This window comes from Bos indicus x Bos taurus, chromosome 3, assembly GCF_003369695.1.
Source record: "Bos indicus x Bos taurus breed Angus x Brahman F1 hybrid chromosome 3, Bos_hybrid_MaternalHap_v2.0, whole genome shotgun sequence".
NCBI classification, from domain to species: domain Eukaryota; kingdom Metazoa; phylum Chordata; class Mammalia; order Artiodactyla; family Bovidae; genus Bos; species Bos indicus x Bos taurus.
Window position 1 is genome coordinate 29,107,918 of NC_040078.1, and position 18,503 is coordinate 29,126,420.

Consider the following 18,503-nt stretch of genomic DNA (forward strand, 5'->3'; position numbering starts at 1 on the left):
CCAACTTGCTTCAAATGCTGAATGACTGTAGAATGGTCGATGTTGAGTTCTTTGGCAACTTCTTGTGTAGTTGGAAGAGGATCAGCTTCGATGATGACTCTCAGCTGGTCGTTATCAACTTCCAATGGCCAGCCGCTATACGCCTCATGTTCAAGGTTCTTGTCTCCTTTGCAAAACTTCTTGAACCACCACTGCACTGTGTGTGTTAGCAATTCCTGGGCCAGATGTGTTGCTGATGTTGCGAGTTGTCCCTGCTGCTTTATGACCCATTTTGAATTTAAATAAGAAAATCAAAGATGAGATTGCTTTTTGTCTAACATCATTTCCCTAGTCTAAAATATAAAATAAACAGCAAGTAATAAGTCATTAGCAAAAAAAGTGAGAAATGTGCATTAAAATGATGTATAACATAACCACATTTATTTAGAATGTATTCCAGTATCAAATGGCAAATCTAAACAATGCAAAAACCAAAATTACATTTGCACCAACCTAATAAATACCTTTCCACAAAGAACGGGGTACCATATTCTAGCCAAGTTGAGACATAAACTTAATCATTATAATAATATTTTTCCTTGATTGCTCTAATTATTTTTCTTCAAATGTTGTTGGCAGTCTAAAGTGAATTGAAATAATATGTATCTGTGGTGTACACTCTTCAGAACTCTGATGTTCCCCTCCTTCAACCTCCAGCTGTATTTATGTTTTTTGCTGGATTTGTAGATGTATTTACTCTCCATGTCTTCTATTTTACAACACAGGTTGTCAATTGAAGAATTCTTTGGTTTCAACTCAAGTTTAAAACACTTTGTTAAATAATGAAAAAGTTGAAAATTTGTTCAAAAAGCAAGAAATGAGAAAGGGCAAGTGAATTTTCAATTTGAAGTTCAATTTTCAGTGGCCAGTCAAGTCCATGAGATAGAGACCTCTTCCAAAGTCCCAGTTTTATTAACCCTATGACATGAATGAATTATTAAAGCAGCTCGAAATAGATGGACACTGTGGAAGTGGTTATGGAATGTATTTTTCATGTTTCTTACTGAAACATACCACCTCATTATTTCTAGAGTTAGAACAGTTCAGACTTAATGATGCATCTCATGAAAAATCCACATTTAATACATTTTTTGATTAATACTATTTTTGAGGTTTAATGAATGCATTCCAGGACTTTTAAAGAATAATTAATAGGCATCTAAGTAGGGTATTTATCAAATGACTTTGGGTGGGATGGCAAATAGCTTTCTCTTGATATGGTAGTTTCCACTGATTGAATAGTGTTGCTCTGAGAGGATTCTGAGAATGCTTTCTGGGCTCAGCTGAGAGAATCTGATTGACAGTTGCCAATGATTAGACATGAAATCCTTGACTTAGAGACTAAGACTAGGTCTGATTTCCAAGAATTGCTGAATTGCTTTATAATAATACTTGAATTCTGTAGTGGGTAGGTAGAATTCTGAATTTTCTTACCTGCATAGATATTCATTTTGACTTATTAATTTTCAGGTTTATCCAATTCTCACACACCTGTGAGACCCCCTAGTACTTCTAGTACTGGTAGTCGAGGCAGGTGAGTATTACATTAATAGCTTTTTTATTTTTATTAAGAAAAATCAAATATGTACTTTGAAAAATAGACTATTATAATGAACTCCCATATACTTTTCAGCCATCTTCAACAATGATCAAGTTATGGCCAGTCTTTATTTATTCTATACTCCCACCCATTCCCCAGTCTAAATTTATTTTAAATAAATTTCAGACATTTTGTCATTTTATTTGAAACTGTTTCTCTATATATCACTTACAAGGTAAGGATTTAAAAGTTTTATAACCATTGAACCATTATACACCTAAAAAATATTTGGTAGCTAATTTTAATCAGTAGACCTCTAGTTAATGTTCATATTTCCCAGTTTTTCTCATAAATGTTTTAAAAAATGATTTTTATTTAATCAGATTCAGATAGGCCCTATACATTGCCATCAACATGTATGTTGAGGTCAAACTCATTGTATTTATTGAAGAAAAATGTATTGTTTTTCTTACAGAGTTTTCCTCATTTTCCCATCTTTTCATGTAAAAACTACCTTTTGTTTTTTTCTCTGTATTGCTATTTAGGTCAGGAGGTTTGATTAGATTCAGGTTTGATTTGAGGCGAAGGGATGGGGATAATACTTCACCGTGGTAACGTGTACTGTCAGGGTCACAAAATGGAGATTTTTTTATGACAGCAACCAGTGATTGTCAGTGCTTTTTTTTTTCCCTGGCTTGAAAATGATATTTTAGTTACTGTATACCACCTTCTTTGAATACTTCTGTAAAGAAAAATTTTCTGCCAACTATTTGATTATTGGAAAAGCAGAATAAATTGATTCTCTTTATTTGCCTATTTTAGTAATAATGAGTTGATTCCCAGCACCCTCCAACAGTGACCAATGAATATTAACTTTATGAGTTCATATATTTAAACATATTTTATATATTTTAATATTTTAGGTGTTATTTTTATTGATGATTACATTGTTCCATTTGGCCTGTCCGAACTTTTTCTTAGTTATTTTGCTATAATCCCAGTAGTCATTTAAACATTCTTGTTTCCTGTTGTGAAATGATGTCACATGTTCATCAGACAAATAGCTGATCTCAGGCCTGAGGCAAGAAATGTATAAGGAATCCTGGTCATATTAGTGGGGAAATAGTGCTTTGAGACAAACTTGTGGGTTCTAGGGGCTACTGAATTCACTGCTACTGAATTATTCATGGTTTCTTCTACTTTTTTGGTGAATGGAGAGCTAAGATATTATAGTGTGGGAAGAGAGAGAATGTATTGTGCTGAAGGTTAACATAATAAATGTTGACTGATTTTTCTGTTTTTAATTTGAATAATTTAGTGCAAAGTAAGGATTTTATTTAAGGTACATTGAATCTTTTATTTATATGTAAATGCATTTGGAAGACTAATTCTTTGTTTTTAAATTACACTTTAAATAATCAGTACTTTTAGTAGAAAAGTACAAATTGAGTGAAAAGGGTTTTCATTTTTGTCAGTGATACAGTCTTAAAGTTTATTCACTTCTCTTGCCCGTGGTTTGCTTTATGATCTAGATAGAGCCGATTAGTCACGTATCTGTCCCTCTTAGCCTTTGGTTGTTGTTCAGTCACTAAGTCGTGTCTGACTCTTTGCAACCTCATGGACTGTAGCATGCTAGGCTCCTCTGTTCTCCACTATCTCCTGGAGTTTGCTCAAATTCATATCCATTGAATTGGTGATGCTATTGAACTGTCTCATCCTCTTCTGTCCTCTTCTCCTTTTGCCTTCAGTCTTTCCCAGCATCAGGGTCTTTTCCAGTGAGTCTGCTCTTCACATTAATTCACATTAGGACTCAAAAGCTGAAATAGTGATTCCCTTGAAGGGCATTTCATAGACCACTGTTACTGATGTTTTTAGATCTTTGGAGATAGAGAACAATTTAAACTTCTATTATATTTAGAGAAGCAGTCCCTATACTAGTAGCCTAGGGAAATGATCATTTACTAGATCCCCTAAATGATGTAGTGTAGGTTCCTCAGATGATAAAATGTTTAGGGTCTTCCGAAAGATTGATAAACATTTTTTAAAATTTGAAGCTATGAGTTTATAATACACTCCTCTTAACCATATTATTATGTATCCTTATCTGCTGTGAGCTTAACAAATTGTTTTTACTTTAATGAACATTTCATATAACTTAATGAACTTTTCATATAATTGTTTCATATAAATGTACACCATGCAGTCAAACATATGTGACCTTTATTTGTTGTTTTTGTTAGCTGTGGGTCATCAGGAAGAACTGCTGAGAAGACCAATCTTAGTTTTAAGTCTGATCAAGTGAAGGTCAAGCAAGAACCTGGCACTGAAGATGAAATATGTAGCTTTTCAGGAGCTGTGAAACAGGAAAAGACTGAGGATGGCAGACGGAGTGCCTGCATGGTAAGGTTCCAGTGGAACCGTTCAGTGATGTAAGGAGGTCACTTCACTAATTATTTCATCTCTGCGTGTGTAAGTCTGGATACTGATCCCGTGGACCTGTATTCATTTCTAAATTTTTTTGCCTGGTATAAGCCAAATATCTCTTTCTCTAACTGATCTTTTTCCATCAAAGTGTCAACTGTAATTGATCAGAAAAGACTTGTATTAAGGACTCCTTTCAAGCTATCTTTTGGTTTGTAATTTGTTATGTAATTTTGCCATGATTCTAAATTGGGCTCTAGTTTTTTCTAAATTTATTAATCATTTCATTAGTCACATTGAGTCTCAAGCCACAAAAATCCTTGGCCATTTTCCTGGACCAGTGAGTTCAGGGTTAAGACTGCTGACATGAAAGAAGTTTAATGCTCAAAGAGTTTTGTAATGAGAAGATTGCCTTTGGCCTATGAATTATAACGATTAATAATTTTTAATCAATTTTTAACCAGTTTAACAATTATTAACCAATTCCTCAGCTGGAACATTTTATAAAATTTATAATACAGAATGAAGGCAGGCCCAAGTCTCTCTTCATTTAGAAATTTTGATCTTGGTTCTTTTCTTCCTACTTACAATTTATGTGTAATTTTCTACATGGTTGGCACATAGAAATTTCAACTCTGTAGATTTAGAGAGTACTGTTATCTCTTCATTCAGAATTTGGTTTGGAAAGTTCCCCTGAAAAACAGTGCAAAAAGGTGGTGAAAGATTTTACATTGTCACAGTCTTTCTATATTAGTAGGATGGTAAGTGGGCAGAAGAATAGTTCAAAATTCTTTTCAAAAGCTATGTGACAAGGAAGGACCTATCATGTAGGAAGCACAGTGAACTGTATTCAGTATCTTGTAATAACCCATTAAAAAAACTCTGAAAAAAAGTACATATATAACTGAATCACTTTGCTGTATACCTGAAACCAACAACATTGTAGATTAACTATACTTTAATTAAAAGTAATGGTTAAAAAAAATAAAGCCAATAGAAAGGGGGGAAAATCTGTGCAACAGTTCATATAGCCAGCTGTCTATAGGAGAATACCCCTATACTTACTTCCCAATTGACATGCTTAACAGTTTAATTCCTTTATTATCAAGTGAACCAATAGTATAGAGACTGCTCCCTAAAATCATTTTATGAACATGCCAAAGTAATTTTGGGGTTATTTTCATTTTTCATATTACTGATATGATTTCAAGCAATTTTACAATAAATTCCAAAATAATTAAGCTATGTCAGTATATCATGTTGTAAATACACCCACAGTAGCACACACAATGCATGCCATAAGGATTAAATGATTCTTCAAGAATTTGTCCTTGCTTTGTTTTAGTTGAGCAGTCCTGAGAGTAGCTTGACACCACCTCTTTCAACCAACCTGCATCTAGAGAGTGAGTTGGATACATTAACAAGCCTGGAAAACCACGTGAAAACTGAACCTGCAGATATGAATGAAAGCTGCAAACAGTCAGGGCTCAACAGCCTTGTTAATGGAAAGTCCCCAGTTCGAAGCCTCATGCACAGGTCCGCAAGGATTGGAGGAGATGGCAGCAGCAAAGATGATGACCCAAATGAAGATTGGTGTGCTGTCTGCCAAAATGGAGGAGATCTCTTGTGCTGTGAAAAATGTCCAAAGGTCTTTCATCTAACTTGTCATGTTCCAACACTTCTTAGCTTTCCAAGGTACAAGTGATAACTGATTTTTTTGTTGTTGTTGTTTTTTATGAGCTAAAAAAAAATAAAGTTATTCTGGACAGATGGCCTCCTTAACCAATGCCTAGTATTTATATAAAACAGGGAGCCTGTTACTCCATTGTGTGAAGTGAAGTGAAAGTTGTTCAGTTGTGTCCAACTCTTTGCCACCCCATGGACTGTAGCCTGCCAGGCTCCTGTGTCAGTGAATTCTCCAGGCAAGAATTCTGGAGTGGGTAGCAATTCCCTTCTCTAGGGGATCTTCCCAACCCAGGGATTGGACCCAGGTCTCCTATATTGCACACGGATTCTTTACCACCTGAGTCAACAGGGAAGCCCATTACTCCGTTACATTCTAGAGAAATTAACAGGTGAATGAAGAAATGTCCAAGATCTAAGTTATGCATTAGTGATAAAAAATAGACTATTTACTCACCTTCAGTTATACTTCATATAAGCAAATTAGATGAACCTCTAAATTATGAGGAGCGGTGGACTAGAGTATTGAGAAACTTAGTTGAAGATAATTTCTTAATCTGTTGCCATCATTTTTGATAAGGTCTATAATAATGAATAATATTCAGTTTTAGGCAACTCTATTGGCTCTTACCAAAACCTACTTTTTTAATGTTTGAAAGCTCTTAGAAGACATTTTAAAGAAAAAAATACTTTGTGAAAACACCTTTACTGTCAAGTTTTTTTTGAAGAATAGCTTCATCTTTTCATTAGTAGTGCCTGCCTGAGGCACCACGTGCAAAGTTCTCAGATTTTTTCCTTGATCCTCTAGTTGAAATGTCTTTTAGTCATTAACTTTAGAGTGGAGAGTTACTGAGATCCTTATTCAGAAGAGAATAGCATGGGGGTAAAGATAAATAAAGATTTGGGCAGCATATGAGCACTGTCCCTGCATTGTATGACCCCATGGCAGGTAAATCTGGTTTCAAACATTAAAATATTAATTGATGAGCATTCAGTACAAACTTGGAGAAGGCGATGGCACCCCACTCCAGCACTCTTGCCTGGAAAATCCCATGGACGGAGGAGTCTAGTAGGCTGCAGTCCTTGGGGTCTCTAAGAGTCGGACACGACTGAACGACTTCACTTTCACTTTTCACTTTCATGCATTGGAGAAGGAAATGGCAACCCACTCCAGTGTTCTTGCCTGGAGAATCCCAGGGACGGGGGAGCCTGATGGGCTGCTGTCTTTGGGGTCACACAGTCGGACACGACTGAAGCGACTTAGCAGCAGCACCAGCAGCAGCAGTACAAACTGATGATACCAGCTAACACAGTAGAACACATGTGCTGGGCTTGGTGATGACGCCTGTAGTCTCGTCATAATTCTGTAGTGAACTAACTAACTTGGACAGTTCACTGATTTTCAGGGATTAGTTTCTTCATCTACAAGTAGTAGAATTTGGAGCTGTTTTTCTCCCCTTCCATTTAACATATTTATGTTTATGCTATTTCATCTCCAGTTGATTTCAGAGACCATAAAATAATAGAATCATACTTAATTCTTTGAGCCTTCCCTCTTCTCCATCTCTAACCCCAAAATTTTTTAAGTGTCCTTTGGAAAGCTCAGCTTCTTTTTGCCTCTAGATAAAGATTCACATTTTCTCTCAGATTCCTAAGAAGCAATGGTTTTAGTTGAATAGTGCTACCCTTTTTGAAAAATTCAACGTTTAGGATTAGAAAAGTACTGGGTATATATGAACAATGCCAGAATATTTTTCTGAAGAATTGTAATTTTACCTAAATTTTAGAAGGTATAGTCACTTGCCATAGCTGTAATAAGAGCCTTCTTTTTGTTTACTCTTTCAGAAAAGAAAGGCATTGACATTTTGGTCTTGAAATTAAAGCTTTTTATACTTTTGTTTCCTTTGGATAGTAACATCTGCTGGAACGTTAGAATTTTGCCACTGAAAACTTTCTCTCAAAGGCAGATGCTTTGGGAGGAATTGAAAAGGTGACATAGTGTTAGTATAATCCTTAGAATATGTATATATATATGTGTGTGTGTGAGATGAGGGGAGGGAAAGGAGAAAATGCATACGAAGTAATCAAATTGGAGTTTATAGCTTGACAGAAATCATGATGTAAACAAAACTATTAACTGAGCAGATTTAAAAGACTAGCTATGAAAATATAATTGTTTTATTTTTGGCATTGCATGCCAAAAGAAGATACCTGAGGACCTCTGTATCCTGTATTCCTTTCTTCTTCATGTGTATGAAGTCACCATGGTGATAATACTGGGGTTTTGAAAAAATTGGTCTTACGCTGCAAGTGCTGATCATCAGCTTTGTGCTATGAAGAGACCCATTTTTAATGGAGGTAGTGGTTTTATATTGCTTTCCAGAAGGTAATCAGTTGAAGAATGGAGACATTTTGGGACGTTTTTAATCATATAACTTCACTTTATGAGATTTGGCAAAAATAGTACCTCTTTGGTTCCACAAAAACTGGAAAGAAAAGAAAACAAGGAAACTGAAGACAACCTCTAGAGAGCTAGCTTTCCTAGAGTGAGTTTTGTTATAATTACAAAGACTGACTGCCTGTTTCCTTCTTTAGTGGGGACTGGATATGCACATTTTGCAGAGATATTGGGAAGCCAGAAGTTGAATACGATTGTGATAATTTGCAACATAGTAAGAAGGGGAAAACTGCACAGGGCTTAAGCCCCGTGGACCAAAGGGTAAGTGGCAAGTTGATTTGTTATTAGGGATTCTGTAGTTGTCTGTCTATACATTTTTTTTTCCCTTCAGTGTAACATACATATAACCTGGTAATTTTTCATTTTTTAATCACATTATCTGATGGTATATACGTTCATGACTTCTGAAATCTTTGTGTATAGACCTTACAGAGCCTTTAGGTCTAGGCTCTTAAATTTAGCTTTCTCACACTTAACATTTCCCAGCCTAATCTTGGTTTCTTATCCTCTCCTTCAAAAAACGAAGGCAAGAAAATAATGACATAAAAACTGCTTTCCTGTCTCAGTAATTCCCATCAAATAGTACCACCAGTCATCTCTTGCTCAAGCCAGAAATTAGAAGATCTCTTCACCAAACCTGATTCTACTCTTGACCCTCGCAGTCCATTTTCTGTGCAGTACATTGTGTTCTTTTTAAAATAGGTAAACAGGTCTGTCGCTTCCATGCTTAAAATCCTCTAAGCACCCATCATATTAAGAATGAAATCCAAAATCCTCATCTGATTTCACTCGGATTTCTGCTGAACTGTTCTGTACTCTGATCTCCAAAGACAGAGAATATCTTTCACAGACTTCTGTGGCTGTTACGATTTGTTTGACTTTGATCTAATGCATAAATCCATCTTCCACTATCTTTGAGGAGAAAGTATGTGTTTAGAGTGTTACAAAAACATTTCTGATTGTATAACAAAATTCTTGAATTGGATTGAGAAGACACAGTTTTTATTTCATTTTGAACCTGAGCAGAATCCTTTCAAAGAGAAAGGGAATAGCATGTGTCTCGCCTGTCTTGGGGAATTAAAATGAGTAGCAATAAGAGGTAATAGTAGGTAAATAAGTTATATACAGTAGGATAGAAGGTAGTTGCAGTCTGAGAACTAAGTGGGAAACAGGTAGTTTTATTTTGTATTTACAGCTAGTATAAGCTATATGTAGGAGGATAGCTAGTATGTAGAGAGCTTATCTTCAGTTTATTGTAGTAATACTTTATACTGATAAAGTCCTCATTTTCAAGAATATCTTTTTAGGGGGGAAAACAGTTCATGGGTTTTCTTTTCTTTTCTTGGGCCAGAAATGTGAACGTCTTCTGCTTTACCTCTATTGCCATGAATTAAGTATTGAATTCCAGGAACCAGTTCCTGCTTCGGTGAGTTGTTTACCTTAGTACTTTCTTGGTGAATAAGTTTAGTATAATATTTAAGACTACGGGGTCTGGCTTTAGTCTGCTGATGTTAAAACTCAGGCTTGAATAATCTCTTCATCCAGTCTCTTTTCTAAAATGGTTTCTTCCCTCATTGAATTATTTTCAGGATTCTATACAATAACCTGTGTAAAATAATTTTAGCATAGTATTTGATAAAATTTTTGAGTAATAAGAAGTACTTACTGTGTTATTAGGGCTAAATGGATATGAGTTTCACTGTTGAAATTGCAGTTTGTTTTTAAAGACTGTTGCTCTGATCAAAACTTAATTTCTACATCCTCTTTTACTTTTAAAATAGACATAAGGGTTACAGCTACAGGTATAATTGAAAGAGTCTTGAACTAGGAATTAGAACACTTGACTTATCCAAGTTCTGCCATTAACCAGCCTTATAGCTGGGGAGATGTACATAATTTTCTGCCTCTACTTTTAACTATAGAGGAGGCATTTGAATGAAATTATTTCTAAAATTCAGTTGTATGATTTCTACATCCTCTTTACTTTTAAAATGGACATAAGGGTTACAGCTACAGGTATAATTGAAAGAGTCTTGAACTAGGAATTAGAACACTTGACTTTTCCTAGTTCTGCCATTAACCAGCCTTATAGCTGGGGAGATTGACATAATTTTCTGCCTCTACTTTTAACTACAGAGAGGGAATTTGAACAAAATTATTTCTAAAATTCATTTGTATGATTGATTCTAAGATCTGTACCTTGGGGAGAAAAATCTCTATGCAAGTATTAATTTGATTAAAAGTATAACGTTGAACCTTTTATAATGGTTTTGCCTTCATAAGCCCTCTTTTATGAACAATCAAGATTAATAGAAGACTGTGGGGAGAATTTCCAAGCCTTTGCGCTTTGTTTTTCTTAAAGCAGGTTTTTGTAAGCAGGTTTTTGTAAGGAATAAAGACTCTAAAATCCTATAGTAAAAGGAATACCAGGGATACATTATAAATGTGATAAGAATATGCTACACATATTGTATTTGCTTGCTGTTGATTGTTGAATTAAGATATTATTGAATACCAGACCTGTTATATAGGGTATTGAATAGTAATTTGTTTACTTAGGGAGGCTTAGAAATGGAAAGAGTAAAAGGTTCTAGATACAAGGAAGACATTTTGTTCAGATAGTAATCATCTGACACCAGGAAGTCTGTCTGGTCTTCAAGTTCAGGGACTTTACGGTAGAAAATTACTTTCCAACATTTTCTTTTAATGAACTTTTAAAATTGTTTCTCTGTGTTCAGTTATTTTTGCAAAGATACAGATTTCTGCCCAGGAGTTGGGGCCAGAACGCCCAAGCATGACCACTAAGTGGATAATAGGGGCTTTCTTGGTGGCTGAAGATGGTAAAGAATCTGCCTGCAATGCAGGAGACCCAGGTTTAATTCTTGGGTTAGGAAGATTCCCCTAGAGAAAGGCATGGCAACTAAATGGTTAATAAAATTTTTTCTTGTGTCACTACAGTCTCACCTCTGTTGCTATGTTCAGAGTTCTGTGATATAAGGTTTTATCCTCTATAAAGGATACTATATTCTATAGCAATACATTTTGTAATCTTCTTTCCTTATTTTAAAGTCATACAATTCTGATGGGCAAGGTGTGTCCCTAACACTAGTGGTTGGCTTTCCTTGCTGATTGATTTTTTTTTCCCCCTTAATTTCCTTATTAAACATGGAACTTTGGGTCCTTCATGGAAGACCAAGGAGACTACCACATATTCTGAATGTGATTTGATTTTCATGTAATTGTGACAGAAGATTTCAAGTACAATTCACTATACTCCACATTTGCACACAGCTGGCTTAATCAACACATACTTTTCTCTAACATTAATATACATCGCATTTTCAAATTAAACACTTTGGCATTTTTGGAGAATCCTTATCTATCCTTATTTGTTTCTTTAGATACCAAACTACTATAAAATTATAAAGAAACCAATGGATTTATCCACCGTGAAAAAGAAGCTTCAGAAAAAACATTCCCAACACTACCAAATCCCAGATGATTTTGTGGCTGATGTTCGTTTGATCTTCAAGAACTGTGAAAGGTTTAATGAAGTATGTTAGCTTCCAAACTATAGAGTCTTGGATTATTAGTTTTTGTTTGTTTGCTTATTTTGTTACTGGATTTTGTTTTCCCTGCCAAGAGATTTTTTCTGTTGATTTGAAAAAATTATTCTACTCCAGGTCTGTCAAAAGTAAAATTTGATTGCATCCACAGTTCCAAAGAAGAAAGTTTACTGTATATAATTTGAAATATATACTTAAATATAATGTAATAAATTAAGAATATTATTGGATATCCCTTCCTGAATATGTTGAGGGTTGAGATAAGCATAGAAAATAGTCTGTAGTTAAGTACATTTTGTAGGAAATGATTACATACAAGCCTACATTTTGGATACATTTAGGAAAGGGATTTGTACCAGTGTCTTTGATTTCATTTGTGACCATATAAATATAGAACCTTAAAAGTATAAACTCAAGTGGCTCATCTTGACTAGTAACCCAGAGTGTACAACGTTGAGTTTTCTCAACATTTCAGCAATATGACTTTCATTAACTTTGGTTATGTATTTTTTTTGAGAATAAAGATGAGCTATCCATGCCTTTAGTAGAAATGTGATGTATATCACCTTCAGGGATGTTTTTGTTATCTTTGGGAAGGTCAAATTTCTTTTTTGTGAAGGAATATTTTAATTATTATAAGAGAAGAAAATGGATGAGAATCCACAAAATCTTCAGATTACTAGAAGTTTCTTTATTGCTGATAAAATTTGAATGCCGTATGAATATTACTAAAAAATTCACATTGAATCATGTGAAATGTACTCAGAGTTGCCTCTAGGAGCATCTAGGTGGCTTTTTAATTTCATATTAAAAATATTAGTGATAAGTTTTGTTGCCTTTATAGCAGTGTGTCACAGAGAATGTAGGAAAACCTCATTCTCTTGAAGTTAAATTAATACAGTCCCAAATTTCTTGTCTTATTTTCTAATTCAGATATTTTCAAATAAGTATGCTTTCATGAGCCATAGCTAATAACATTTGCCAGGAAGAAGACCTATTTTAATGATAGTTAAACAATTTATGATTAACAAATTACCACACAGATGGAATTCTGATTGATTGTTGAAAGCTTGTTGGTTAGAAAAAAAACAAAACGTTTCTTATATTTGTTTCAAATAATTTTTTGCAACTCCTATTCAGGTTGACCTCACTAATTCAGAATTTTGAGAAAATTTCACAGTAGCTTTAATAATAGCTTTGTAAAGAAAGTGGGTCCATGTTCTGTATAATTTTAGGAAGCTCTTGAACTGGTCATAGCAGTTTGTTCCCCCTATTATGGCTGACTTTCGTCGCCAATCCTATGCAGTCTTATAACTTTAGAAAGGATTATAATTTCCCTTTTTTTTTTTTGACTCTGGTATCCTTTTTAGATGATGAAAGTTGTTCAAGTTTATGCAGAAACACAAGAGATTAATTTGAAGGTAAGCTTTTCAGACCATGCAAACTTGGTGAAGGAATATGCATTACCAATAGGTGAATATTCCTATCTTTTGCTTGCAGGCTGATTCAGAAGTAGCTCAGGCAGGGAAAGCAGTTGCATTGTACTTTGAAGATAAACTCACAGAGATCTACTCAGACAGGACCTTCGCACCTTTGCCAGAGTTTGAGCAGGAAGAGGATGATGGTGAGGTAACTGAGGACTCTGATGAAGACTTTATTCAGCCCCGCAGAAAACGCCTAAAGTCAGATGAGAGACCAGTACATATAAAGTAAAATGACATGAACTTAAACCAGTTGTTTAAAAAAGAAAGAAAAACTTCTATTTAAGTGTTGCTGGAATATCCTGCCTACAGTGGGCTCCTTCTTGAAGAAGATGATAGCTTTTACACAGTATTAGATTGAAATAATGGACAGAAAACACATTCTGGTCAAGAAAGGGGGAAAGGACTCTATTTGCAACTTTAAAAGTGAAAACAAAAGTCAAAGTGAAATGATTTGAAGATTTCTGTTACTTCAGAGAATGGTTCTGATTGCTAGAATGGGCTGATGTTGATGATCATTTGGTATTGATTGGTGCAAATACTGAGTGTTCAAGTACTTAAGGATCATGTCACTGGTTAAGTTGTCTCTTTGGACTAGAGTGCACATTTACTAAAATGACTTTCATGTCTCTCCCTTCACACATATACAATACTGGGTTATTTTCTAGTCAAAAATCAAAGTTCTCAGATTCCACTTTGATATCAATCAGTGCAGATGTACATTAGATCATGCCATTATATTTTATCTCGTTTTGATGCTGTTGGGCCTTAGTTTTTATATTGGTTAAAATAATTCAACAGTAGATTTTCTGTTCATACTTAAAGACTTTGGGAAACATGCCTATTGAACTTCATTTAATCAACTCTAGTGTTGTACTGAAATAAATATGGTAACTTTTCAGTAGCAGATCATTTATAATAATCATTTCCAGAAAATACTTCCACAGAATTGTACTTCCCAATCAAATCATCTGATCACACATTTATTCCCATGAAAGGTAGAATGGTTGTTTGAAAATTAATCTAGTTTTCTGTACATTTAAAATTTGATTGAGGTGACAGCTGGCTCTTACCCCGTCTTCCTTCATATCGGTTTTCTGATAGACCACTATTGGCAAACAGTTATCTGTCAACTACCAAATGTGTAAAATTTTCTGTATTTCACTTTGTCTTATTTGTAAATAGTGAACTAAAACTTCTGGCAGATCAGCAACATTTGCTGAGCCTGTTTTTTAAGCTAATATGTATTCTTACTAATGTTCCTATCAAGAATGGATTTGTAATATATGCTGTCTATTTCTAATGTTCACATTCATATTTTGAGGTTCTATCTTATTTTAATAGAGAACAGACTTCTCAGAAAATCTTCAGAAGCAGCTTATTATTAAAATATCAAAATATTGAAATAAACCCGGTGGGGTTAGATTACTCATCCGTCCACCAAGTGGGACATTTGCATGGACTGGGGGCTTTAAGGACTTAGAACAGACCTGTAAGTATATCCTGAAGATGAGCCAATCAATCCCCACTTGAATGGTTACTGGAATAGACCCACCTTTACGACCCTGATTTTAGCACCCGAGGCAGATAAACTCACCTTGGCTCTGTTTCATTTTTCTTCTCTTCATTTGTGATGCTCAGATCCAAGATGTGTGTTCTAGACTGTGTACAGGCTTCTCTTTTGTTGAGTTAAAAATTTTAGTCCTACTTTTGTATGGACATACTAGAATGTAAAGTGACCAAAATAGAAGACTTGCCATTAGATATTTTTCAGATGTCAGCATATTTGTGGCAAATCATTTGCCTTTTTACAAATTCAGCTTAAACAGTTCAGACAGTAGACTACTCAGAAAAACTTATTTGACATAATTGTCTAAGAGGTAAATATTTTTTAGTGCGTATTGAATCAAATAAAGTGCTCTAAAGAAGTTATTACACAAATTTCTTTGGGTTGTTTTTCTTTAACATGTGGTGGAGGTAAACATGAATATGATTCAAGCCTTCTAATGGTGTATTAGTTTTATTATTGCTGTTGACTTCATTCTGTGGCTTTCTTTTAGCTTTTTCAGTTGTTACAAGTTAAACTTTAAAACATATACCAAAACTTATCAATTTACTCAAATCTCAAATTCTTTAGAACAGATTTCTTATAAAAAGGAAAAATTATTTTAAAATACTTTTATCTATGTGCATTTTCCTCTTTCCTACAACATTCATGATTTCTGTTTATCAGGAGACTTACCTAAGGGTACATTTTGGTAAGTGATGAGTAGCAATGTAACTTCATTTTGCCAAGCCATTGAGTGCTGATAGTTTGTGCTTGCTCTTCATGTGAATCCTTTTCATGGTCTTAGATAACACATTCTACCAGAAACAAATTGTAAGTAAAATATTTGATATTTGGGGCCTTAAAAGCTAATGTGTTCCCTTAAAGACATTTACATGTCAGATGGAGATTTTGGTTTTTATTTTCTTTTAATATTGGTTCTTAAAAAGCCAGTTATTGCCAGCATTTAATAGGTTCCATTTCTGTTAACAGAAGGTAGGTTCATACTGATGAGGAATTACTGTTAAATTATATAACTTATCAACAAACCACCATTATATAAAGGTATTCACTGTAGATTTCATTAAACCTTTTTTTCTTTCACATTCATCATTCACTGTGTTTCTAAGCTGATTTATTCACTAAACATGCCTGTTAAAGTATAAAAAATTTATATTCAGATATCTTACATTTTCCTGTTCATTAATGTTTTAAAAAGACAAACATTGAATATCAATCCCTGAAGTCCGTTTGTTTTAATACTCCCTTAAAATTGTATTCTTTGTTAAAAGGTAGTATTTTTGATTTGAAGATTTAAATATTTCCTTAAACTTTCACCACACTTCATTTTTCATTTCCACTAAGAACAAAGTGTTCCTCGGTCTGTTCCTCTGGCCTAAATTTGTATTTTTTAGCACTTGGGTCAGCTGATACAGTGAATGAGAGAACTGCTTTGCAAGGTGAAGCATGTATGTGTTCCAAAGTATGGTTAAGTTGTAGGTCAAGTTCTACTGAAACATAAAATCATTACTAGAGAAAGGTTAAGGCATTGAATCCACCGTCAAAATTATTCTTTTTGGAATCAACAAGGTACTTTCTGACTTCTATTCTTATATAAGGAAATTTTAAATAAATTTTAAAGTTAGTTAATTCTAATTTTTTTGTTACAACATTGAGATTTTTAGTTACTCCAAAGAAATAACACTTTTAAATAGAAGCAAAAGGTTTATAGTCTGCAAATTGTGGATTTATCAATTACCTCAGCAGGTATCCTGCCATGTAACTATTAATGATTAGTTTTAATAAGCCAGTAGTCTTAGGTTTATTGGACTATGCTCTTGGGTTGTGGCCTACCATCCATTATTCTCTTAGTATTTAAAATGGAGTAAATGCTGTGGCCCCATCTCCCTTGGCCTTTTAAAATCCCTTATCCATGCCCACTAATATACAACATATGAAGTATAAAAAATGCCATTTCTTGAGGTCAGCACTGCTTATTTGCATACTCAACATTGGATCAGTGAGTAGTTTTATAGTAGTCTACCCTCCCCAACTTCCCTAATTCAAACAATCAGGTTCTTAAGTCATGCCACGAATTCTTAACTCATACTGTCTATATTAATAATCTGCTTGAGGTGATCCAAGGTGTTAGGTGAATCACAACTTGATCATCATATACCAGACCTGGATGTTTATTTCCCACAGTTACCTTCTCCTTGATAAAGCAATAACACTGCTTTAAGTCTGTTGCCTAATAGCATGTCATAATCCTCTCGTGGATGGTGATTTTATAGGAAAGTTTGTATGCATATCACCCAATCTATCTTTTAAAAATTAAGGAATTTAAATGTATGCTGGACCTAATGACAATATATTGTGGCATTTTATTTTAAAAATTGGGGAAAGTTGCATATTTTTTTAAAAGTAGGCATTTGAGTAAAAAAATCGAAGGTACTTTTTTAAGAAAATTTATATGCCACAGTTTACATAGACATTTCAGATTTCAACATATACTCTTGATATAATGGTTTCTTTTACTTGGTCAAAATGCACGTATAGTATTTCTTCCATCTTAGTTCCTTGTGTTTGCCTTTGTGGTCTTTTATATATTTTTATTGTATCTGAGAAAGAAAATTATCTTCAAAAATAAGTCAATTTGGAAATATTTATTATAATCAAACTACAAAATGTACAAAATTAAGTTTAGCCCTTTTCTAGCAAGTGATCTTTAAAGTTAAAAATGCTGTTCTTTTAAATTCTCCAGATTTGTATGTGGGAGGGCACTGGAATGATCTTGCAAGTGCCACTGCAATATTCCCTTTCAAGTGTGGCCTAAATTTCAATCTTAAGGACGAAATGCATGTCTGCTCCTGGTCTGAAAATGTAGGCATTAATTATATTTTAAATCACAGTGAAACATGTATATAAGCCTATAACAAGATTTGTGCAATTTGAAAGCCTTTTGATTTTCTTTGTAGACGTACCTACACACGAAAGGGTTAAACTCACAGCCTTACTAGTTCCTTGTTTCCCCTCATTATTGTTCCCCTCTTCTCTCTCCTCATTATTATTACTAATACTACAGTTACTTTTTTTTGCACATAGTTAACTACCCTTCAATATGATTCTGAAAGAAAAAGTGCTGTTTCTGTGGTATTGTATTCTCTAAATAATCATATTTAATTTTTTTGAAACAAGGTTGCAGTTTCTAATTGTTCTATTCCTGTGTTTTTTGCTGGTGTGTAATAAAAGCAAGGTTTTCTTTTCATGGTTATTTAATACATTAGCTGCCTGTAAATATTTCTTGTTATAATGCTCTGGAATGTGTTGTAGAAGTTGTATTAGATTAGTTTAAAACCTTGTTTGAAAGCCACGTTGTTTTGGTTATTTCTATTAAATTAGAAAATTGAAAAAGTTTTCAAATGAATCTTTTTTCTTCCTCCTCTTTGAGACTTAATCACTTAGATTTTAAAAATTTATACTCTGTGAGGCACCGGAGATACTTTCATGAACAAGATAAAATACAGTCCATGCCCTCCCAAATTGTTATACTCCATTTGAGAATGATAGGGATTAACACAGAATATAGTTAAGTAACACAGGGAAGGATCTAACCCCAAATTTTGTTCATCAGGAAAATGATCTCTCTCACTCATAAAAGACAGGACCAGGTAAAAGAGAAAATGAAGAGAATAAATGTACAGAAGCCTAAAAGTAAAAGGAGAACATTTTTGTATTCCAGGACTGAAGGGGTCAGTTTAACTGGAAT

At 34.1% G+C, this 18,503-nt stretch overlaps 1 protein-coding gene across 2 annotated transcripts in view; it reads left to right on the plus strand.

The window, feature by feature from the left end:
* Positions 1-18,152, plus strand: part of TRIM33 (tripartite motif containing 33) — a 144,503-nt gene extending 126,351 nt beyond the window's left edge. Inside the window, exons 13-20 of one of the 2 annotated variants that reach the window (XM_027536004.1) lie at positions 1,510-1,573; positions 3,820-3,979; positions 5,346-5,695; positions 8,279-8,402; positions 9,493-9,567; positions 11,543-11,695; positions 13,078-13,128; positions 13,208-18,152. In XM_027536004.1, the coding sequence (XP_027391805.1) occupies positions 1,510-1,573; positions 3,820-3,979; positions 5,346-5,695; positions 8,279-8,402; positions 9,493-9,567; positions 11,543-11,695; positions 13,078-13,128; positions 13,208-13,420 (1,190 nt within the window). In that variant the 3' untranslated portion in view covers positions 13,421-18,152. The remainder of the gene's footprint in view (positions 1-1,509; positions 1,574-3,819; positions 3,980-5,345; positions 5,696-8,278; positions 8,403-9,492; positions 9,568-11,542; positions 11,696-13,077; positions 13,129-13,207) is intronic. The other variant, XM_027536005.1, reaches the window with a different exon arrangement.
* The last annotated feature ends 351 nt before the right edge of the window (positions 18,153-18,503 follow it).